The following is a 24,994-nucleotide window of genomic DNA, read 5'->3' as shown; positions in this document are numbered from 1 at the left end:
ATATTGGTCAAACCGAATCCCATTAAAAAATATGGTTCAAACTATTTCTGGTGATTTCCTTTTTCTCTCTAGTAATCACGAAGTAGAAAGCAATTGTAAACTTCAAATTTACAATTTAAACTTCAAATTCTTATATATTTGGAGATGTTTATTTAACTTTAATAAAATCACATTTCCTTCCCCCCAAAAGAGGGGCATGAAGGGAATTTTGAAAATAAATACGTTAATGCAAAGGAGAGATAAACACAGGATACACCTATTTGTGTAACATTTACATATCAATAAATACAGCAAGTTCCATGAGACAAACTGCAGATGAGGTGGCAGATTTTTGGGCCATACCACTTCAGACTGCAAGAAGAAGCTCATATGGCTGAATGATCCTTCAAACAAAAAAGATCCCAATATCAAAAAACTAGCATGTCTGGGAAAAGGCTATACTACAACCCTTTTCTCTCAGCATCTATTTTTCTATAAGCAGCCTCAGGAAGACAGACACATGGAGAAGGAGTCATTAATACAAGTCTCCACCTGCAAGCTACAGTGGAACAGTCCAGAGGTTTACCACCTAAGCTGCTATTTCCAAGAATTAGGCCTGCCTTCCATATAAATATGCTTGGGTATATTTAGGCATAGTACACAGAACAAAGAAGGAAGAGAATTTCCGGAGAGAAGTAAAGTAGGGAATCATTCCATAGAAAACTCTGCTCTCTTCCAGAACAGAGATTTTCCACTTTGTACGAACAAAGATCACATAATAACTTGCTGTTCCTAGAAAGAGCAGCACTTTCCTGCCAACAGCTATAGTTTTTCAGAAGAACCATAAATATTCTACAGAGGCTTTTAGACTGTTGCGTCTTTTTAAACACGACCCACATTAGATCTGCTGTCAGGAAGTAATTTTACTGTATGGTTGGTTAGGAGAGGAGAGCTGGTCTTGTGCTAGCAAGCATGACTTGTCCCATTAGATAAGCAGGGTCTGCCCTGGTTGCATTTGAATGGGAGACCACATGTGAGCACTGTAAGATATTCCCCTCAGGGGATGGAGCCACCACTCTGGGAAGAGCAGAAGGTTCCAAGTTCCCTCCCTGGCTTCTCCAAGATAGGGCTGAGAGAAACTCCTGCCTGCAACCTTGGAGAAGCCGCTGCCATAGACAATACTGAGCTAGATAGACCAATGGTCTGACTCAGTATATGGCAGCTCCTATGTTCCTGTGTTACTTTGGCATGAAAATGCTTTTCACATTTATAAGGTAAATGCATTCACTTGATGTCTCAAATAGAGTTGGAATAGTTCTTATCTCTCATTTACACCAGGAGTCTTTCTAAACAGATTTATGAGAATACCGGTGTGTAGTAGTGGCAGGGTAGATAAGGCTATGTCCACTATTAACTTGAAATCAAGATTTGCACAAACATCCATTTTTGTTCTTTGAACAATCATACCTATCTTTAAAAAAAGAATGACACGGTTCACCCACATAAACAGTGCAGGACAACCCAATCTCATACTCATCAGTCTAAATCTTTTGAGTTGTCTGGAAACTCATTTTTCAGCTAGTTCTAATTCTATAGATTGTCATGGAACTAAACTGGTTGAAGATAGAGCTGAAGATTAGTGGAAGAGCATATGCTTTGCAGGCAGGTTCAATCCCTGCTGTTTCCCCAGCTGGGAGGGACCATCTGTCTGAACCCATGGAGGGCTGCTGCCAGCCAGCATAGCAGAGGATCCTCACTATAAGGGTAGGTGGGACATTGCGCTTCACCATCCATGGGTCCTCCAGTCTCTCCCATCTCTTCTCATTTGCTGAAGCCATGGACACCTGAAGTACTTTCCATCAGTCAGGCCAGTGGCACACCTAGGTCATTTTGGAGCCCAGACCTGAAGGGCTTCAGAGCCCCCACCCACCACAAGGGCCCCCTACCATAAAAAAAATAAAGCCTGCCCCGCCACACCAATCTTTACTATTTTCACCACCATTTGCATGGACAGGGGTGGGGGTGGGTGAGCCGAGCAGGCCTCCCCCATGGTGGCGGTGGCGGGTGCAGCAGCTGGTGGGCCTGTCCGTCTGGGCACTCTGCACATGCTCAGAGTCACATGTGCCCTATTGTTTGTGCTGCTGCCCCAGCCACTGGCTTCCAAATTGAGCTGGGCCAACTTTGCACTTTTAGTTTGGAGCTGCTCGGGGAGGCTGCTGGGAAGGGCGCATTAAGTGCCTGAGGCGGCTCCCTTCCTCTCTGCACTTGCTGGATCCCTGGGAGAGCCACCGCCTCTGCAGGTCTCCCCAAGCTGCGCAGTGGAGCAGGGCACACAGCTGAGTCCAGGGAAGTCACCTGCCCTCACCGCCTACCCTCACTGTGGTACTGGTGAAGTGGGACGGAGCAAATGGCCTCAGGCACCTCCACCTTGAACAGCTCACAGGCATGCCCAGATGGACAGGCCCACCAGCCGCTATGCCTGCCGCCGCCACCACCACAGGGGAGGCCTGCTTGGCTCATCCCACACCCACACAAATGGCAGCAAAAAGGCTTAGATCCCGTGTTCCTCCAGGACATTCAACAGGGCAGTGACGGGGTGGGCGCAGGCAGGCATGGGGTGGCAACAGGCCTCTGAGGAGGCCCCCCAGAACATTTGGAGGCCCCCCTGGAGATATGAGGCCACGGACCAGGTCCCCAAGGTCTGTGGCTAAGAGCTCCTCTAAGTCAAGCTACATAACAGAGTACTGGCTATGCCCATCACTTCAGTTTAAAACAAACAAAACTTCACTTTTCCCCCTAGCGTCAAATTGCCTCAGGCAGGATGTCCTGCAACACTCTGCACTTGTGACACAACCTCACTCTGTAAATGGCAAACTCTACGTTCACAAGCCAACTAGGACATGTGGTTTTACTTTTTTAGTAGTAGGTCATCTTCCAGAACACCTGAAGCCAAACCTTCCTTAGAGGAGCAGCTGGGGTTTGCGGCTGGCATGCACTCCAGATGCCACAGTGACTGAGCAGGGATAGGGCCTATTTTTTGGTCACTGTCCTAATTTAAAATGTGGGTCCTTTGACAAAAGGGAAAGATCCACAAATAACTAATAACTGCCTTCATTAATATTTTTCATAATTAATGTTCATGGAATAATGCAGTGAAAATTGTCCTCAAACACCATGTCATGGTTGGTTCCAGTCCATCGGGGCATTTGAGTTCTGCAACCCTGCTCTATTCAGACATTATGTTGTATAAATGTACAGATGTCTGTACACTCGTACATGTTTTTATGTGAATGGCTGTACCCATGTTCATTATAAAAGTTAACCTGGGTACAGGTCCCATAAATGCATGGTACACATAGGAAGTGTGGTGCTGTACTTGTGTTCAACATAGTGTGTGAATCACTGTATCTGTGTACAGATCTGTACCTGTGGACACTCATATGAGTATTGAACATAACATGTGAATAGGGCTATTTTTTCTGAGTCCATGTGCTTTCTCTGTAAAAGGTGAACTGAGGCTTCAATTCCATGCATACCTGAGAGTTATGAATGGAAGAGTCATACTCACTGAACTCAGTGGAACTTTACTGTTGAGTAAACATGAACATAAGAAGAGCCCTACTGGATCAGGCCCAAGGTCTATCTAGTCCAGCATCCTGTTTTACACAGTGGCCCACCAGACATGCATTGGTTTATGCTGAAATAGTGATAAAGGGGAGTTTGTGCTTGTTTCTGAGTGCTCAGCTATGGAACTGCCTCTTGTTACCTCTGGCTCCTGCTCCTGCTCCTGCTCTCTGCCTCATAGCTGTAACATAGACAATACTAAGTAGAATTGTTGCCGAAACAACAGCTTGTTTGGGGAGATTGCAAACAGCGCCCCTCTATGTGAGTTGCAGGCTTGCTACCTCCATCTTGGCTCCCTGAGCTCACAGGATTGTGAACTCTGCACATGCCATTAATTTTATTTTATTTTATGTATTTATTTACTACATTTTTATACCGCCTTTCTACCTTGACAAAGGCACCCAAAGCGTTTTACAATATTAAAAGAAGCAAATTACAGAATGTTAATAAAACGTTGCCTCAGGCTGTGGGCCTTTTCAGGAGCTGAGGACAAGAGCTCCCTGGCCTGGGTGCCTCCTTTCATGCCTTCCTCTCAGGGCACACTGGTCTTTCAGTACTCCTGGGAAGGTGGGTGGAGGGGCTGCCCCAACAGTCCTCACAGGCCAGAGCTGGTCTCTATGGGGCCAATGTTATGCTCTCCCCTGGCCTGGGCACCTCCTTTCTTGCCTTCCCCTCAGGGCACACAGGTCTTTCCCTACTCCTGGGAAGGAGTGCAATTTGGTTGTTTACCACAAGCAAACATGGGGCAACACTGCTCAAAGTCAGAATGACCAACAACTGTAGGGGGTCTCCCATGACCTCTCTTATAAAAAGGAAAAAGTTATCAAGCACTCCCAGATCAAAGAAACCTTCACAAGATAAATAGCTAACTCCTTTCCTTGGTAATGGGATTAGCCTCCCTAATTGTTCCTACAACAACACAGATAAGCATGACATACTCCCCATCTCCTATCACAATGAGCTGGCAAAAACCCAGAAGTAGGACCGTTAACAGGAAAAGAAAACTCCCCCCCCCCCCGACACTCAGGAAGAGATGTCCCAGTCTCAGATAAAGCTTCTGGGTTCACCCATTCAGTACTCCATGCACACTTATCGACCAGCCATTCCATCTTTTGTTTCTTAAAGATCACACCCATTTGATTGGTTCATGCAAACATCAACTTCTTTGTTACATGTGAGTTTCAGCCCCTGCTGTCACGGGCACAACTTTTATTCATTCATCGTATTTCTGCCAGATAGTTAGTTAGTTGTTTATTTACGATCTTAGATCAAACAGATTCTGCCAGATATAAAATCTCCAGGCTTTTGCATTGCCCCAAGGGCAATTATTTTGCTTATCTGTACTTCTTATTCCAACACATGATCAGAAGAAGGAAGAGGAGGGGAAACACAACAGAGAACTCAGAAAAAGACCTGGAGAACAGAATAGCCCTGGACCTATCCAGGAACCAAACACTATCCTGGTTCCCTAGCTTGTGAGTGGCCACTCTGCACCTTTCTTTTTCTCGCCTTTCTACTTTAGCCCTGCGAGGAGATCTACCTATGCATTCCAACCTACAAGTGCACCCAATGCACCAACAGATTGGGACCGATAACATTAACTGTCTATCCTTTAAAATCTTCTCACTCCCTTCTTTCTCCTCTTTAAGTCTACATCTGGGTCCTTTCTCAAGTAAAGCCTTAAGTTGTTTCATTGACAATTTGGACCTTAAGTTAATACGTGACACTCTAATTAATACTGTTAGTTAAGATATTATTGCCTCCTCACCTTGCCTAAACAATCTTTATTTTCCTGTACCCTGATCATTGGAACCCTCCTTTCATTTTCACACATTTGGAGTGGAACAGCATTCTACATGCAATGTTTTTTTCTCTAGAAGTCAGTTTCAAGTTTCCCAGGAATAGAATTAAAAGAAAAAGAATGCTCACTTTTTCATCAGGCTGTTTAGAACCTCAACATGAGGATGTCACACCTACAGCATCCATCCCTCAACCTCAGATTCTTGCATTTAATTAAATGCAATCATATATTAAGAAATTAAGACAACTTATTCTAATGTTCTTCTTTTTATGTGCCTATAGACGGCTTTAAAGGGGGATTAAATGGAGGACATATTATTAACAGCTATTAGCTGTGGTAGACAATGGAACCTTCAGGTATACCTTTGAATACCAGTTGCTGAGGAACAAACTGTAGGAGCAGGCTGTGACCTTCATGCCCTGCTGGATAGTGGACTAAATGGATCTTTGGTCTGATTCAGCACGGCTCTTACATTCTGGCACAAACAGATTGCTGTTTTCTGAAGTATCTTGCAGCTGCTGTGATTTGCAGCAACACTTCTGTATGGCATGGGACTAGCTTAGTGGCAGAGCGCACACTCTGAAGGCAGAAGATCCCAGGTTCATTTCATGCCTAGGGCTCAGAAAGACTGCTGTCTGAAATCCTAGGAGTTGCTGCCAGTCAGCGGAGACAGTACTGAGCTAGACTGACCGATGATCTAAGGCAGTTTCATATGACTATCGCTTTTTATTCATGGCTCCCATCTCCACATTTAATAGTAAACAATAATATCTCTCTTCCCCAAATTGATAACTCTCTTATTTCTATGAAAATGAAAATGCTGTTATATAGAAGAACTAATGCCATGACATGTCTATACCTACAAAGATTAGAATCGTTTGGACAATGGTTTTTCTCCGTGACACTCTATGGATGCGAAAGCTGGACTTTGAAGAAGCAAGATAGAAAAAGTATTGATGCTTTTCAACTTTGTTGGAGAAGACTTTTGAGGATACCATGGACAGCCAGGAAAACAAACAAATGGATCATAGAACAAATCAATCCAGAATTTTCACTTGAGGCACAATGACCAGGCTCAGACTATCATACTTCGGACACATTATGTGAAGACCCTTTCCCCCATAATGCTGGGGAAAGTTGAAGGAAAGAGAAGAACTACAACCAGCAGCAAGGTGGATGGACTCGATTACAAGAGCAACGAATGCACCACTGAGAGACCTTAAAGGCCAAGTTGAAGGCAGATCATCCTGGAGAGAATCTATCTATGTGGTTGCTAAGTCGACACCAACTTTATGGCACTTAATCAATCAATCGATCAACCAACAGTCCACATATTATACTTCTAAGATATTACCGGCCCAGTAATATCATTCCAGTATGCAAAGGCTACAGATAAGATATGATATGGATCCACAGCTGAGATTATTCATTACATTTGTATGCTGCTTTCTCACCTCAAAGCTTCTTACAACACACTAAAAACTTAAACAAAAATCAAATAAAATAATACAATTTAACTCACTGACCAGACAGGAAAAATCCAGAAAATCTTTGAAATCGAGAGACTCATCTCCTTTAGGGATTGTCTCCTTCCATATGTGTCTGCCCACTCATTGAGATCTTCTAGGTGGGTCATTCCAGGTCCCATCCATTCCAAGGCATGACCTGGTGTGACCTTTAACTAGGTCCTTTCAGTGGCAGTTCCTATATTTTATAATCTCCTGCCCCTTGAGGTTCACTAGGTTTCAGTTCTCTTACCCCTTCACAGACAAGTTAAGACTTGCTGCTCTGTTTAGTGTTTTTAATTTGAAATATTCCTGGACTACTGGGCTTTTAGTCTAGTGCATCTATTTTCTGTAGATTGTGAGCCCTTTGAGGACAGGGATCCAACCCCACTAACTGGGCAAAGAGGCACCTTTTTAACATGGTGATTCTCTTTATTTAGCAGGGGGAGAGTAACTGGCCCTATCTACCCCCAGCACAGTACTTGCAGTGACTGTTGCTGGTGACTGTCTTATGTTTGTTTTTAGATTGTGAGCCCTTTGGGGACAGGGATCCATCTTTATTTATTTATGTATTTATTCTTTTGCTGTGTAAACCGCTTTGGAAACTTTTGTTGCGGGGTGTATGTACGTGTGTGTGTTGCTGGTTTTAAATAGCTATTTTGGTTATTGTAACTTTTAATTGCCTACTTTTATTGCACACCATTTTGAGTTCCAGAAAGGTGGTCTATCAATCAATCAATCAGTCAGTCAGTCAGTCAATCAATCAATCAACCAAATAAATGTCCAAATACTACAGTGGAATAAATTTTATGAGTTCAGCTAAAAAGAGAGCAAGAGTGAGCAATACAAACCACCTGGGGGAGGGAGTTCAGAGCCTGGTGATCTTCTCACAGAGACGGTGCAATCCTACATACTTGCCAGACGAGGGTCAACAGGTGGTGTCATGTGGAGCACAGTCTCCCCCAGTCATCTCAGCATGTAGGGAGAGCCCAAACCATTTAGGGCTTTAAAGGTCAAAACCAGCACTTTCAATAACAAACAGAAACAAACAGGGATCCACTGAAGATTAGAGGGATGACATGCTCTACTCCAGATACCTCAGAGAGCAACCTGGCAGCAGCATTTCCACTAATTGTGGTTTCTGAGTGCTTCTTAAAGAAGCCCTGAACAGAGTGTGTTGGAATACTGCACTCAGGATGTGACCAGGCCAGGAGTGACAGTGGATGGACTTGCTTTTTCCAGAGAGAGTCATAACTGGCACACCAGATGGAGTTGTGCAAAGGCACTCCTGGCCAAAGCTGCCCACTGGTCCTCCAGGAGCAAAGCTGGGCCTTATACAGCTTTCACACACTTGGTTGTAAGGCACCCCAAAACTATCACAATTATCCTCATGCTGCTAAACTTATAGCTCTGAACTCCTGTGGGGTGCTGATGAGGCAGGATAATATTCTGGACAGAATGTAGAGAACTGATACAGCTCAACATTATAGATTTGTTTTTTTAAAAAAAATTAAAAACAGAGAGAGGACACTGGCAACCCTACCAGCATTGCAACTACAAGAGTATCGTTCCCCATGGCTGAAGGTCATCTAATCTTTGTTGTTACTAATGGAAGCTAACAGATTGCATGCTGCAGTCCAGAAAAGGTGGAACTATTACTTAAATAGCCTGGGGAGGTCATCCAAGGCAAACAAATAATCAAAAGGCACATTAACAGGAATACTGTTTTCCGAACATGGATACGTTGAATTTGGACAAGGAGTTTCAGATACTGAGGCTCAAATGAGAAGAATCCCATGGTCCTTTATAAATCAAAGTATTTTAAACTAGGACTGGGGAGACCCAAGTTAAAATACACTATTCGTCCATGAAACTCACTGGGTGACTCTGGGCCAGTCACTTATCTTTCAGTCTAACCTCACAGAATTGTGGGGATAAATGTAACCACGTACACAGCTCTGGGCTCCTTGGAGGAAGAACAGAATATAAATGTAAAAATAAACACACATTTTTAAAAACTGTTTTAATATTTTAAAGCTTTCTAATACTACTTTCAGCACTGGGCTCAAGATATATTAATTGTGCTTAATAAAATAATAATATAAATATTATAAATTATAAATTATAATAATATAAATGTATAAATATAATTATTATTTTATTTCCCTCTATTGGGAATGTCTAAGTAGACCTGAGTTAGCTTCTGAGTTAACTTCGCTTCAAGGTCTCTCTGTCCAGAGACTGACCCTGTTTATTCCTCGTTTCTGGCTCCCTCAGACAAGCAAAGCTAACCATCTTAGCAGGAAAGCAGATAAAGCACTGTGAACGCTACTCCTCTCCCCCAAAAGAGGTTGATGGGCCACAGGAACTTAAGAGATGTGCTCATTAAAAATACTGACTGGTTTAATGGGTCCTTCCAACATGACAGATAAGTCCTTGTATGTCCATTCAGTCAATTTACATGCAGGTTGGTCTTGACCTATTCACATGCTTACTCTTGCATACTCAACAAAGACAATGGATTATTTTGAGATCCACAGGAATTCCTCACCTCAGGAAGGAGGAAGAATCAGCATTTCACCTCAAGGCACATTTTGGGCTATTACTGGCCCTGGTTTCATGAACCAGTGTGCTTCATTTGGTCTCTACACCTTGGAATCACCCACTGTTTGGGCGATTGACCCAACACCCACCATAACATCTGGCTGTGTCTTGCTCATTGTGCCATCCTGCTCTTAGCCTCCAGATCAGCCTTCCTTTCTGGCCTGATCTGCCCAGCATGCCTCATGGCTACGAGAAGCTGGCTACATAAGAACAGACTCCCTTTGGTTTTACTCTTGCTGCCTAACCCCTGATTCGGTTCCCTGCTGCCTCCCGACTCCCAGTCTGGTCCAGAGGGGAAAAGTCCTTTGGTTTCACAAGGAATGAGGAAGGCCTCTCCCTATCCTTGCTCTTTCTTAAATCCAAAAATGCATCTCTCTACAGCCTTCTTTCTCTAGCCACCCTGGAGTTCATCTTATTCGAACACCAAGCTAAATTGCCTCTTTGTAAGTCTATCTGGTTAAACTCTGTAACATATTTTAGTAATAATATTGCCCTAATCAAATCTTCTTTTATTCTTGTACCCCCAATCCTTCAATAAAACCTTACTTTATTTTTGAACTTCAACCTTCCTGTTCAGTTCTTTCCGCAATCTAAGCTTTGAACAAATTCTTGTGAAGGTGGGATGGCTCCATTCAAAATAGCTAATTCCCCCACACAAGCCTAAAATGTAGCAAGGGATGTTCTCGCCAATCACCCCGGAGCAGTTATGTTAACATAGCCTCATATAAACATTTTTTTAAAAAGCCAATCAGTGTAAAGTATGGTCCAAGCAATCAAAACCATAGCATCATCTGGCTGATAACTATCATGCCAATGATTTTGGAAACACACTTTGATGTTTTACATTGGCTAACTAAGCCATTTTGTAGACTGATATATCAAAAACAATGTTTAGAAACTCACACGCCTGTTAATTGGGCAATGAGGCACCCTTTGAAGAGGCTGCTGTCTTATATTTAACTTTATATTTATGGGAGGAGACAACAGCTGTCATTATATAAGAACAGCTTTGCTGGATCCAGATCAAGGCACATCAAGTCCTGCAACCTGTTTCCCACAGTGGCCCACCAGATACCTCAGAGAAGCCCACAGGCAAGAGATGAGGGCCTCTCTCCTGCTGCTGCTCCCAAACAAGTGGTAAATACAGGCATCTTGCCTCTGAGGCTGGAGGTGGCCTATAGCCATTGATAGACCTGTCCTCTGTGAATTTGTCCAAGCCCCTTTTAAAGCCAACCAGACTGGTGGCCATCACCACATCATGTGGCAGACAATTCCATAGATTAATTATATGCTGTCCTTATTAATCTAGATTATCTAGCCCCATTTCAAACTGGCTTTAGGGCAGGCTATGGAGCTGAGGTGGCCTTGGTCGGCCTGACAGATGACCTTCACCAGGGAATTGACAGAGGGAGTGTGACTCTGCTGGTTCTTTTGGATCTCTCCGCAGCTTTTGATACCATCGACCATGGTATCCTTCTGGATTGCTAGAGATAGGAGGCATTGTTTTACAGTGGTTCCACTCCTATGTGTCAGGCAGATTTCAGATGGTGGTGCTTGGTGACAGTTGCTCTTCAAAACTGGAGCTACTATATGGAGTCCCTCAGGGCTCCATTCTGTCACCAATGCTTTTTAATATCTTCATGAAACCACTGAGTGAGGTCATCAGGAGATTTGGTGCTAGGTGTTATCAATATGCTGATGACACCCAAATCAATTTCTCCTTATCAGTATCAAGAAGGAGAGCTGGTCTTGTGGTAGCAAGCATGACTTGTCCCCTTAGCTAAGCAGGGTCTGCCCTGGTTGCATATGAAAGGGAGACTAGAAGTGTGAGCACTGAAAGATATTCCTCTTAGGGGATGGAGCTGCTCTAGGAAGAGCAGAAGGTTTCAAGTTCCCTCCCTGGCTTGACCAAGATAGGGCTGAGAGAGATTCCTGCGTGCAACCTTGGAGAAGCCGCTTCTAGTCTGTGAAGACAATACTGAGCTAGATAGACCAATGGTCTGACTCATTATATGGCAGCTTTCTATGTTCCTACCTATGTTCCTAAGAAATGCCATTAGCCTTTAAATGCCTCCCTACAGGCAATAATGGGCTGGAGGAGGAATAATAAACCAAGCAATAAACCAATTGAATCCAAGCAGGACGGAGACTGCCAAAGGCTGTGTATGGCTCCAGAGCTGTTCCCTGCAGCCTCCACACAGCAGCAGCACATGCAGGCTGCAGGGAACAGTGCCACAGCTGCATCACACATGCAACCTTTGGTAGAGTGAGCACCGTGGTGGGGAGACAGCGGAGCAGGTAAGGGCCTGCTTACCTGCTCCTTAAAGGAACCACTCCCCGCCCTGCCGACAGCTGCCTGAGCCCGTTTTGGCACATCCCTAGTTGGAAAGACTTCTACGAATCATTAAAAGGAGTTTAGTTACCATGGAACAAATTTTACCAGCTAACTACTTGTTTACAATGGTTAGAGTTCTTAAAATGAAGCAACAGCACTGACCAGTCTTTTACCACTTTCTCAAAGACTGTTTACAGTCAGTGCAAAACACTAGCGTGGCCATTAATTAGGACTACGGAATCAGATTCAGACCATGGGACTATGTGCTTTCTTTGCCTCAGCTCCTTCATATATGAATTCATCCCCCCTCCACCCTTACTGTACCCATCTCCCTTCACCATAGCTAGGCCTTATGTCTGACCAATGTTATAACACAACCCAGAAGTACCCTGAGCTCAGCCTTTGGAATTCTCTCTTAACCACAGCTATGGCAGAGTTACCTTAGCATCAACAGAGAGAACAGGAAGATGTAAGTGATGCAGTTCACAAGCGGGTTTTTTTAAAAGCATTCCCATACACATGAACTGAAAGTACAAACCGTCCTTTTATCATGCTTCTATGATTTGATAATTGAAACTCAGAAAGGTTTATGTCATCCTTATTCCAATGCGTAATTCCTAAAGTGTAGAATACCGATCCAAAGTATATGCGAGATAATCTAATGAAAAAAACAGAGGATACTATTGATTCTAGCTAAATTAATCTTTATATGTGTGTGTGTGTGTGTGTGTGTGTGTGTGTGTGTTTGTGCAAAATAAAGTCTTACTTCCCGACTACCTACAGATACTGTATTTTGCATGAACACTCCTGCCTCTTAAACTAGCTGAATGCACCACTTTTTACACCGGAATATGCTTGTGGACCCATTTTAATATTTTTTTTGTGAGGGGGAGGGATAGTATAAATTCTGAATAATCATATTTTAACTGTTATTGTTCTCAATAGATTTTTAACATTTAGTAATCAGAGCAATAATTATAAAACAATGTAATGGCCAAGAAAAGCAGGAGATCTTTCTCAGATTCAAATTTACTTTGATTTGAATTTTACAATAAAATGCATGATGTTTGAAGTTGAAATTGCACAAATTTTACTTTCCTTTTTCAAGCACTTTAATTAAAAACAATTACATACATTTCTTGAACTTTCCTAAAAGTGTGATCTACGTAAAATGACTTTGCCTAGTGAACGACAGGCCTCACATCCTAGTTCATTATAAAAAGCAGGACCTGGTGAATGCTCCCTCGTTATATTTCTCTTTGGCCAATGCAGAGGCAGGACTGCATTAGATGCTTCCTTGGGAACTTTCCTATTACATACAGCCAAATAAAAGCTTTGAGCTAATCCCAGCCCTTTTCTAAATGATAGAAATACTTGGCAACAAATTCACTTAGTTCATTCTAAATCCCAAAACTTGGTTGGAAGATAATAGAATAGCCTAGCCTTTATTATGGTCATTGACCAGCCAGGTAGATAAATATCAATCAAGTAGATAAATAGTGTATAGCTGAAGTACTGTTCTGTCACAGCTGACTAGCCATTATTTTGTCAGACAAATCATTTGTTGATGACTGGCTGATGTTCCTTTATGGAAGCTAATGCTAGGATTCTTGCTACAGAGATCTCTCTGGAACATTTGAAATAGGGAAGCCACTATTGCCTGGGAAAGGTGGCACATCCCAGCCCCTTAAGGTAAAATGGAGGCAGCAGGGTGTACTGACACAAAAACAGTTGAATATTGTTAGGGGCAGAGACAGAAGCAGAGAGAGAGTGCAGAGAGCCAAAAGGTACCTTAAGGGTTCAAGGGGATTTATCTCTGATAATGTGAAGCAAGGTCAGCCAGGGGCGCAGTTAGGCAGGGACCTGGGGGCCCAGGTGTGTGTGCCCACTCTCCTAGAGGACCCCATGATTTACCCCAAGATAAAATAGGATCCCTTTTATATATATGGAATGGCTCGTCCTAGAGTTCTGAAATTTGGCACAGATGTAGGACAGGTTATTAGGACTCTGTGTACTGATTTTGAAGCAGATCAGTCAATTTTTAATGATTTTTTGAATTTTAAAAAAGCTTCCAAAAAGTCCTATAAGTGGCTTGTTCCATGGCAGAAAATTCCAAAAACTTCTGGAACTGAAGCTCCCCCCGGGACCATCATTCCATCTTCATGTAAAGGAATCTGCCCTTTGCCTTCATAAAAAAGTGCAACATGTCCTGCCACCCCTGCTTTTGCCCAACCCTTTACATTTCCAGAACGGCTGGGCTTAGGGTTTAGAGATGTGCACGAATGGCTTATTCACAGGCTGGTGGGGCGGGGAACGGTTCCCTTAAGGAACTGGTAAGGAGATCCTTACCTGCTCCTCCCTGCCCTGCTGCTTTTCCAGGTGTGGTGCCCAGTCCCCAACTGGCTGCATGGGGTTGTGGCACTGTTCCCTGCTGCCTCCGTGCAGCGTTGGCACACATGTGCTCTAGCTATCTGTATGTCAATGCTTTGCGGAAGCTTCAGGTAACAGTGGCACAGGTGTATGTGGCCAGTTAGGGACCAGGCACTGCACCTGGAAGAGCAGTGGGGAGGAGCAGGTAAGGAGCTCCTTACTGGCTCCTTAAGGGAACTGTTGAGTCAGCTCAAATGCCATTGCCTGAGCATGTTTGGTGCTTCCCAGAGGTGCCACCAAACCGGCTCATGCACATTCCTATTAGAGTTCTGAAATTGGGCACACATGTGGCCCAAGATGGCAGGTAGAGTCAAAATAAAGATATTGTCCAAGATGGCAGGTAGGTAGAGCCAAATAAAAGTACATTTTTATTTCAAGGAAATTGGTCAATCCTGTTATTTCCTCCCTCCTACGGCAGTGAAGCTGCCAGAAAGATTCATAGAGTACTTCACAGCTAGTGAAAGTGGAACTCCCTGTTACATCTGAATAAACAAACTATTTATTTATTTATTTATTTATTAAAAATGCACTATGCGCAAGTGAGTTTGTGATCCAAAAGGTCTGCATGAGAACTGTGAAGCAAGGGGCATGTGTTGTTGTGTTTTTAATCCCCACCACCACCACCGCTTATGCATGCACTATATGTCCAAGTTGGTTTTGTGTTTGAACTGTGGAGCAAGGGACATGGATTGTGTCCCAGTTAGTTTGTGAATGGTCAAGAAGTATGTGAATCCATGGGGCTTGTGGAGTGTGAGTGTGAGTGTGTGTGTGTGTTTGTGTGTGTGTAACACACTCTGGCCCAGAGCTGTGGTTTTGTGGAGAAATTTTTATATATGGAAAGGCTGCTTATTTTGCAGGGGGGTCCCTATAAGCTCATTAGGTCCAGGGCCCAAAATTACCTAGCTGCACCTCTGAGGTCAGTTGTCTGATAGGAGTGTGAATGCTGCTTGGATCCAGTTATGTTCTGCTTACATAGATATTATATATTTTGAAGACTTGGTTGGTTGGTGCGAATTAAAGTCATACTTCCAGATGACCTACAGATAACAAATTTTGCATACACAATCCTGCCACTGAAATTAGTTAAATACACCAGAATATGCTGGGGGGGAGATTTAAATTTGGGAGTGGGGATGGTAAAAATAAATTCTGAATAAAATGATCATTTTCGCTGTTATGGTTCTGAACAGATTTTTAACACTCAGTAATTTATATAATCAAATAAATCAAATATAAGTATAAGTATATACATCAAATAAATAAATAAATAGATAAATTTTGAAATGACATCATACCCAAGAGAAGCAGAAGATCTTTCTCAGATTCAAATTTACTGTGATTCCAATTTACCATATATGAACATTATTCAATAAAATGAATCATGTTTGAATTCCCACAAATTTCAAACTGTTATTTTACTTTCTTTTTGCTAGCACATTAATAAAAAATTACATATATTTAGTTTCTTGAACTTTCCTAGAACTGTAATCTATGCAAAATTACTTTGTCCAGTCAACGATGTGCCTCAACCACTAGTTAATAAATAAAGCAAAAATTACTAAAACATCATAAGTCTCCATTGCTCTCTCCTTTCAAGGAAACTAGAATCCAGGTAACGTTTTCCAAGGATATCTCACCACTCAGGGAACATGCAAAGCTACCATCTGTGGGATTATGACTGAATGCCTCTAAGTCAGAATCCCCCTCTAAACATAAACAAACATTCTGGGTAAAGGTTGATGGTTTTAGCCCGCTGCCACCAATTGGCAGTATTTTTAGTCTGCAAAGTGACTAGAGAGACAACTCTAAATTCAGCTCCTCTATGGTTTCTACTTTGATCATCAAATGTGTATGTAATCAAGAATGACAAGTGTGTGTGTGGCACAAATCCTGTTCAGCCATATTTGGCTAGGGGATATAGACTTCCCTAGCTGAGCACTCCAATGTAAGCTCATTTTTAACTATGCTTTTGACTTGCCATCTAACAGACTGCCACTCTGCTTCCAACAAATCCTGAGCCCATTTCTTATATTACTTAACCCCATGGCTGCCTCTTCCCCATGACTTCATTCCAACTGCTTTTGCAACATCTGTATATAGAAAGTCACAAAGAATGGGTACAAGGTTGGGTTAGTTCCCACAACAGATCTACCCAATTAGGAAGACAGTCTCTTAAGAGAGCAACTGCATCATCAGGTCATCTGACATTATTTCCTATACCGTACAGAGGAGCTCCTTAATCCATTGAGAACCTTAAATCTAGTCTCTGTTCATTACCATACATGTTACTCTTGGCAGCTGTTATGGAGCAAGGCGACTACCAATTGTTTTTATTTTGATGTAAACTGCCCTGAGCCATTTTTGGAAGGCTAATATTGATTATTCGATATAAATTGAATGAATGAATGAATAAATAAATAAATGGTAATTATGGCTTACTACTACTCACTTAGGAGGCAAACCATTGTCTGGGCTGTACAAGTTCAGACTGCAGGTGGGGAAGTGTCACATGATGAAACGCTTCTGCTCACAAACAATACCCCATCGACAAGATGTCCTATAAGCATAACTTCCTTCCTCACATATAGTAAACAATGTGTAGGATATTTTTTGTATGGAGGAGCATTCAGTCATGTGATTCCGTGCCTACCATCTGAAGTTGTATCCGAGATGCAGGTTTCCCATTCCAGTGAAAACTAGGCTTAACACAGAGGTAAATACCAAGAATGACATTTATAAAACACCAATAATTTAGATCTTACCTGAAGACTCCCCCAGCATAACTTCATTACGCTTTTCCTCAAGTTTCTCTCTCACCCATGGAAACTCCTGTAAGGATTCTAGAAAAATGTCAAAAGCCTTGGGACCTCTTGTAGGCAAGATGTCAAGAAGCATCATAGTTTTCCTGTGGTTGGTGAGTTGGGACTTTATTTCTTGCACATGGTTCTCTGTTAAAATCCCTTCTTGGTAAAGGTATTGAATGATAAGGCCCTCTACCAGCAATTCTGCACACAGCTCCAGGCGCAGGGAGCGTAGAATTTGCTTGTCTCTGGCATCCATTCTGGGAACGAGGAAACAAAAACATGTGTGAGATATGAAAGCCCCTTCAGGGTCAGTCCCTCTGTGAGGAGGGACGAGGAGATGGAAAGTGTTACACAAATACATTCAGAATAAAAACCACCTGCTTAATTTAAAACAAATATTTGGATAAATCACTGGGATTAGTTCCTTTCTCTTCAGAAATCCTTCTACAATATTTTCATGTCTTCAGTGCTGCAGATACATACAGTAAACTGTATTACCATGACCTACAAGCTGTTTTAGACGTTCAAAACCTTCACAAATGCTGCCTGCTGGACACATCTGTGCAGAGAACATAACCAAGGCAACCATGGATACAGCCACAGCTACATGAAAGTGATTCTCAGAACAGCTGAAAGTGTGGTGCGGTAATTGCAAAAGGTTGCCACTGGGTACCAACTCTTGTATCTGTGGCTGTCCTGTGTCACACATATTCTCCACACTTCTGGAGGACATCACATGGAGAATATTTTTAATGTCTGAGTTGTTAAATATGTTAACATATTTAATTGTAAAATATGTTAAACACTCTAAATATAACCAGGAAAGTAACTAAGAATGCACAGATAACAACCTCTTCAGACATACTGAACAGTGCCCAATTTATAAACAAAAATGTAGGGTGCCCTTAATTAAATGTAAAAGCCCCACCCCTGACTCCCTATAATTTTAACTAATGGAAAGGTCACAAAAAATAAGAAGGAGCCTCATCTGCTCCTCTATAATTTAAGCACTAGCACAGAGTGGTATTTTGACAATCTTTCGGTTAGGGTAACCAGATGCAATAGTTCTTTTGAACTTCAGTTTATTAAAAAGTTGTTTACAGGCACATCATATCACAGAGCGTCAGGGCAGAAAAAGTCAGAACCTGCCAAGGTTCCCTCCTCTTATGCGACAAAAAACATGCAGAAGCATCCTAATTAACATCCACTTTTCTTCCATAGAGTTCAGGGTGGCATAAATTGGTGTTCCCAGGCAGATTCTCACCCAAGCACTGAGAGGACTCAGTGCTACTGAAATTCAACGAAGTTGCTGCACAGAGATGAGACCCATCTGTCTAGGACCTGCTAGTCATCTCTTCTCTCAGCTTTACATTTTTTCCAGTAATTACCAAAACGTCAGTCAAAACTGCAAAGCTGTTTGATATTTTTTATTTAAGGTAGTTGTTGGCAGAGAGGTGAGGTTTGAGCATTTACCAGGTTTTAATCTATTTTTGTACAGTTAGACGGCTGCACAGAACACCACTGCCGGCCTAAATAAATATAAAAATGAACTGGATCTACGAGCAACGAAATACGTTGCCTGCATCTCTCTGGCGACATTTAAATAACCCCACTAAAAACAATAACAAAGAATGACAGGAAGCTTTCACGGAAATAAAAACTGCCAAGAAATGAAAGCAGAAAACCTTCCTGGAGAGGAAGCTCTACAAAACAGGAGAAAACGGCGTGGCTTGCTCCGAGGGCTCCTCGAGAGAAACCAGACAACAGAACGTCTTAAGGAGAAAATCTAAAACGTTGTTCTCCTATGGAAGTACTTACAAAACAAAGTGCAGGGATCATTTATCAAAACGTCGGCAGTTCCCCAAGTTGCTCCATAAGCACCATCTTTCCTGAAGTCAAAAGAGCTGAACAGGAAGTGCTCTCCTTCCATATTTCTTAAGGGCAAAACCTAAAGGAGAACACCCAGAGTCCCAGACCGGGGAGGGAGAAAGAGAGACTGAGAATTCCATTCTCTGGAAACGACACTTCCTGGTTACCTTTGACGGAGTAAAACTGACAGCTGCCCATAGGAAACGATGGAGACATTCGGGACTCTAGCGTAGCGGTGAGTGGGCAGCAGCGTGTGTCCCCTTCCCGCCATGCGTTCCTCACCAAAAAAAAAAAAAAAAAAAAGGTAGAAGCAAAGGCAGGAGTCATGCTCTTTCAAACTTCTTTCACATATGTGGTTTTTAAAAATGTAGTGTTTAATTTTTAAGGTATATATTTCTATAAGTGTGTGTTTGTATATACGGTATATATAAGTATGTATGTAAGTATGTATGTATATGTATACAATACAAGTGTGTCGCATTTTCAATAAATGCAAAAATACTTAGATGTTTTCACCCTACTGCAGATTGCTTATGTGGCTGAGACAGATTGGCTTAGGACAACCCTGTAGTGTAATCTGCTGTTAATATTATTACTAGCTGACTCCGCACAGAGCATCTGTGCAGTTGTGCACTAGCCTGTGGCTCTTTCACTCTGCCCCCCCCAGCTCTCTCGCTCGCTCACTCTGCCCCCCGCAGCTCGCTCGCTCGCTCTCCCGCGCTCCCCCCGCAGCTCTCTCTCTCTCGCGCGCTCGCTCCCCCCGCAGCGCTCTCTCTCTCTCTCGCGCGCTCGCTCCCCCCCCCCGCAGCTCTCTCTCGCGCTTGCTCTCCCCCCCCCACAGCTCTCTCCCCCTGCAGCTCTCTCCCTATTGCGCAGGCCAGGGCCAGGCCTTCCTCCTGCCGCCTCCCACCTCCTCCCCCCGGATGGTAAGGTTTTGCCCACCATTATTTCTCCCTGCCACCGCCTCCTCTTCCTGGCTGGTGGGGCTTCACCCGCCATCCACCCACCTCTTCTGGCAGGAGGGGCTTCACCTGCCGGCCCTCCACCTCTGCATCCTGACTGCTGCCATTATTTCTCTCCGCTTCAATGCTGGAACTCTTGCATACTTTAGCGCACCTGCGCATTAGTACTTGATTGCTCTCCTCACCTCAGAGATCTCCCCACCCTCACCTGAGCTGCACTCCTGCTCCTCCTCCATCTTGTTGCTTCCATCCCCCCCCCACCCTTCTTGGTCTTGGCTGCAGCATTGCTGCCGCCTATTGGCCAAGCTGCAGCCCCCTATCCCCAGAGACCTCCCCACCCTCACCCGAGCCCTGCTCCTGCTCCTCCCCCCAGGAGCAGCAGCAGTGGTTGACCGGGCCCTTCCTCACTGCTGCTGCCACTGCCATGGCTGCTCGTTCCCCTCAGGCCGCTGACAGGCCCGGGCCCATCCCTTGCCTGCCTCCCTCTGACAATGACCTCAGTAACCCCAAACAGCAGCAGTGGTTAACTGGGCCCTTCCTTGCTGCTAGTACTGCCATGGCTGCTCAGTCCCCTCAGGCTGCTGACAGGCTCAGGCCCGTCCCTCGCCCTTCCTTCTGTATCTCTTCCCCCTCCGTTCTTTTTCTCTTTCTCTCTCCTCCACTCGCTCTTCCCCACTCTTTCTTCCCGCTCCCTTCATGTTTTTTTCTCTCTCTCTCTTCCTCCCTGAGTTAACAGATTTTGTTCATCTTGTTTCCTCATTTAATTCACACAATGGAACCCCTTCTCCTGAAGGGGCTCCTTCCTCCCTCATGACTCTCTTTTGCAGACCCCTGCCTGCTATCCTTTTATATAGATAGATTCCTCTCCTCTACAACCAAGAACATCTTCCGACCAGTAACAGTTGCATTCCAACTGACCTTAACCATCACAGGCTCCTCCTCCTTATCTACATATGGAATCCTCACTGCCCAATCACCATGATGCTTCTGCTCTCACAGGCTCCTTCTCCCTATCTGCATATGGAATCCCCACTGCCCAATCAGGTGCTTCTGCTTGGAAACTCTGTCAGCCAGTTGCCTCCTTTCTACCACGTCCCCACGCATGGCCCGTTTTGGAGAATTAATAATATAGATTGTTTACACAGTCAGACAGGTGTTATTGACTGGTTTGTTTTATCCAGACATCAAGTCCTTCCCAAAGACCTGGGATAGCTGAATTTTATTATCAATATCATTATTATTATAAATATCATCGCAGAATATAGGCTGTTCCCAGTAAAGTTGCTTTTTGTAACTGGCTGATGGTGATTTCTGTGGCCCCTATGGTGTTGAGGTGCTCTTCAAGGTCTTTTGGAATTGCATCCAGGGTGCCAATTACCACTGGGATTATTTTGGTCTTCTTCTGCCACAGCCTTTCTATTTCAATTTGTAGATCTTTGTATTTTGTGATTTTTTTTAATTGCTTTTTCTTCTGTTCTGCTATCCCCTGGTATTGCTATGTCGATTATTTTAACTTGTTTTTCTTTCTTCTCCACGACAGTTATATCTGGTGTATTGTGTGGCAGATATTTGTCTGTTTGTAGTCAGAAGTCCCATAATATTTTTGCATCTTCGTTTTCTACAACTTTTTAGATTTATGGTCCCACCAATCTTTGGCTACAGGTAGCTTGTATTTTTTGCAGATGTTCCAGTGTATCATCCCTGCTACCTTGTCATGCCTTTGTTTGTAGACAGTCTGTGCAATCTTTTACAACAGCTGATTAGGTGGTCCACAGTTTCATCTGCTCCTTTACAAAGGCGGCACTTGCTGTTTGTGGTTGATTTTTCGACTTTTGCTCTTACTGCATTTGTTCTTAGTGCCTGTTCTTATGCAGCCAATATTAGACCCTCTGTTTCTTTCTTCAAGTTGCCATTCTTAAGCCATTGCCAGGTCTTGGTGATGTCTGATTTTCCACTTATATTGTGCAAATATTGACCATGCAGTGGCTTATTTTTCCATTTTTCTGCTCGGTTCTTGACTTGTTCTTTCTTGTAGGCCTGCTTTGTTTAATTGGTGTTGAATAGTTTCGCATTATTGACCATCTGAAGTGCATCTTCTTCACTGTCCTTGATATATTCTTCAAGGCCTCTTTTCTCCTCCTCTACTGTTTGATGGACTTACAGCATTCCTCTTCCACCTGAGCTGCGAGGGAGGTATAGCCTATCGACATCACTGCGGGGGTGCAGAGCATGACTGATGGTCATTATTTTCCTGGTCTTACGATCTAGCGTCTCTATCTCTGCCTGGGTCCAGTCTATTATTCCTGCACTGTATCTGATAACAGCTATAGCCCAGGTGTTTATGGCTTGTATGGTGTTCCCGCCATTGAGTTTGGACTTGAGGATTTTTCTAACTCTCCTGATGTATTCACTTCCAATTTTTCTTTTAACTTCAGTGTGTGCGATGTTATTAGCCTGGAGAATGCCCAGGTATTTGTAATGTGCTTTCTCGTCCAGGTTCTTGATCTTGCTTCCATTGGGCAGTTCTATTCCTTCTGTTTTTCTTATTTTCCCTCTGTTCATTATTAATGCAGCACACTTGTCTAGTCCAAACTCCATTCCTATATCACTACTGAATATACGGACAGTGTTTAGCAGTGATTCGATTTCTGACTGGGACTTTCCATACAACTTCAGATCGTCCATGTACAGCAGATGGTTGATTTTACTTGATGTTTTAGATGTTTGTTATCCGAGGCCTGTTTTGTTTAGTATTTGTGAAAGTGGGGTCATGGCGATTACAAACAAGAGAGGGGATAGTGAGTCCTCTTGGAAAATGCCTCTTCTAATGCTAACCTGTCCAAGTGTCTCGCCATTGATTGTTAACTGTGTACTCTACATGCTCATTGCTTTTTTAAATAAATATCTGAATATTTTTGCTGACACCAGTTGTTTCTAAACATTTTAGTATCCATGTGTGAGGCAATGAGTCGGAGGCTTTCTTGTAGTCAATCCATGCAACACTTAGATTGGTTTTTCTTCTCTTGCAATTTTCTAAAATCATTTTGTCAATCAGCAGCTGGTCTTTTGTGCCTCTGGTGTTCGGGCAATTTCCTTTCTGTTCAACTGGAAGCTTTTTGTTAGTTAATATGTGTTGCATCACTTCATCTGCTATTATTCCAGTGAATAATTTGAACATGGTTGGCAGGCAGGTTATTGGTCTATAATTACTTGGAACGGCACCTTTTGCTGGGTTTTTCATGATGAGATGAGTTTTCCCAGTTGTTAGCCATTGTTCAATATCACCTGCTTGCAAAACGTGATTGAACTGTTTTGATAGTTGTTTATGAAGTTTCTTCATAACTTCAAACTTTATGAAGTTTCTTGCAGTTTCTTCTTCTATGCTTTGGTAGAAACATCTCTGATTCGACTGGAATTGGAGATTCTGCCTGTGTTGTGTAGTTCTGGCTTCATATCTGCTAATCTTCCTTGACACTGCTGTTATTTGCTGCTTTATTATTTCCAGGACTTCTCTAATTTTCCTTGAATCTAGGTGGTATTTTTGGATCAGATACTGTTTGGTGTTTTCATTCTCCAGCTTCTTGTCTTTCATATCTTTCAATTTACTAGCATCTGATCTAAGCCTGGAGATTTTATTTTCTAATCTAATCTTCCATTTAGGTGATGTACTACTTTCTTTTTTTACAGGTCCACTGATCTTATATCCGAGCTCTTGTGTTGTTATTGTTGCTGCACTGTACATTAGTTGGTTTGTTTCTTGCAAATTATTAGTTGTTATTTCTTCAAGTGCAGCATTGACATCTTTTAATGCCTGAGCAAGTTGTTTTTTGGCAACTGTTTTTAGAGCTGGAAGTCGAACCCTGGTGGTTGTTTGGTTCATGTGCTCAGTTATTTTTTGCTTTAGTTCTTGTTGCTTTTCTGTTAAACGGCATTCGGGTTTTTGAGGTGAAGGCAAAGGGGAGGTTGCCTGGTTTTGATTTTGAAACAGTTCAGCAACAGTGGTATCCTCTATTTCCAACACCTCCTCCACCTGCGCCTGAGCAACTGCTTCAGTTGGTGGTAATTCTTCTTCCATATCTTGAGCCTGTGTTGCTCTTTGCAGTTCTTCCAGCTCAACTCCTGTGAATATTTTATTTCTTATTATGAATCTTCTCTGGTCTGCTAGCCTTTGTTCTGTTATTTCTGTGTCTGGATGCTTCTCTTTCCAAATTTGGTACATTCTTTTTAAATAACCTCTTCTAGTTGGACTAGACTTGTAATAGCAGATCATTATTTCCTTGTTGGCATTTTTCGTATATTTTTTTCGGTTAAGCGACATTTCTTCCAGTAACTTTGTTGTCTTCAGCCCTGGTTGCTCAACTGAAGATCCTGAGTCCTGTTGCCCACTTGCCACCAGATGTCCAGGGACTCCAGCACCTGGCGTGGTCCTTGTTGACCCGGGCGACAACCGATCCGGTATAGATTTATTAAAGTTACGTCTCGCCATATTGTTGATGGGAGAGGCACTCTTTGTCTGGCTCCTCTGGTGAGACCTGTCCAGTATGGTTGGACCTCTGGCATAGCTCTCACCTTCCTCAGAGCACGCAAGCCCCACAACCACGCCAAGGTAGTGCCTCACTGGGGGATTATTATTATTATTATTATTATTATTATTATTATTAATCCTTGGTATGAGAATTGGTTGTTTCAAGTATGGGCTTGGCTCATCTGCTTTGGTTATCTGAAATAATGGATTCTGTGTATACTTTACTATCTGCTTTCCATTTGTGGCATGCTTGTACACCAGGCTTCCTCGGCTGCTTGGCATGTCACCAATAGATTCACAGGCATCTTCCTATTTTCATCATCATGTTGGAGGGTATGGGCATGGGCTGCTGTAATATATAAGACATGTAGGATGAAAACATATAGATGTAGGGCATTCGGCCTCCACCACCTTCTGAGAGTTACATACAGACCTGTGAGCCCCAAGGGGAAGGCAGAAGAAGAGGCACCTAGAACAAGGAGCTCATTCTACTGGCTCTCCGTGATTCAGGGGCATAACTATCATTGAAGAAGTTGAATCATTGAATCATAACTAT

The 24,994-nt window shown here is 43.0% G+C and overlaps 1 protein-coding gene across 9 annotated transcripts in view; it reads right to left on the bottom strand.

The window, feature by feature from the left end:
* Positions 1-20,150, bottom strand: part of CRADD (CASP2 and RIPK1 domain containing adaptor with death domain) — a 69,387-nt gene extending 49,237 nt beyond the window's left edge. For 4 of the 9 annotated variants that reach the window (XR_008308548.1, XR_008308549.1, XM_053255801.1 and 1 more), the window contains exons 1-2: positions 19,119-19,675; positions 17,041-17,339 (exon numbers count right to left, since the gene is read on the bottom strand). Coding sequence is in view for 7 of the 9 variants with exons in the window: in XM_053255801.1 (XP_053111776.1) it covers positions 17,041-17,339; positions 19,119-19,432 (613 nt within the window). In the remaining 2 variants the exon portion in view is untranslated. Of the gene's footprint in view, positions 1-12,256; positions 12,507-15,183; positions 15,316-17,040; positions 17,340-18,900; positions 19,031-19,118; positions 19,676-19,893 lie in introns of those variants that run through there. The other 5 variants (XM_053255806.1, XM_053255807.1, XM_053255808.1 and 2 more) reach the window with 5 other exon arrangements.
* Between the last annotated feature and the right edge of the window lie 4,844 nt (positions 20,151-24,994).

The sequence above is a fragment of the Hemicordylus capensis genome, chromosome 5 (assembly GCF_027244095.1).
Source record: "Hemicordylus capensis ecotype Gifberg chromosome 5, rHemCap1.1.pri, whole genome shotgun sequence".
NCBI classification, from domain to species: domain Eukaryota; kingdom Metazoa; phylum Chordata; class Lepidosauria; order Squamata; family Cordylidae; genus Hemicordylus; species Hemicordylus capensis.
The sequence above is the reverse complement of the archived record's forward strand: the minus strand, read 5'-3'. Positions and strand labels throughout refer to the sequence as shown.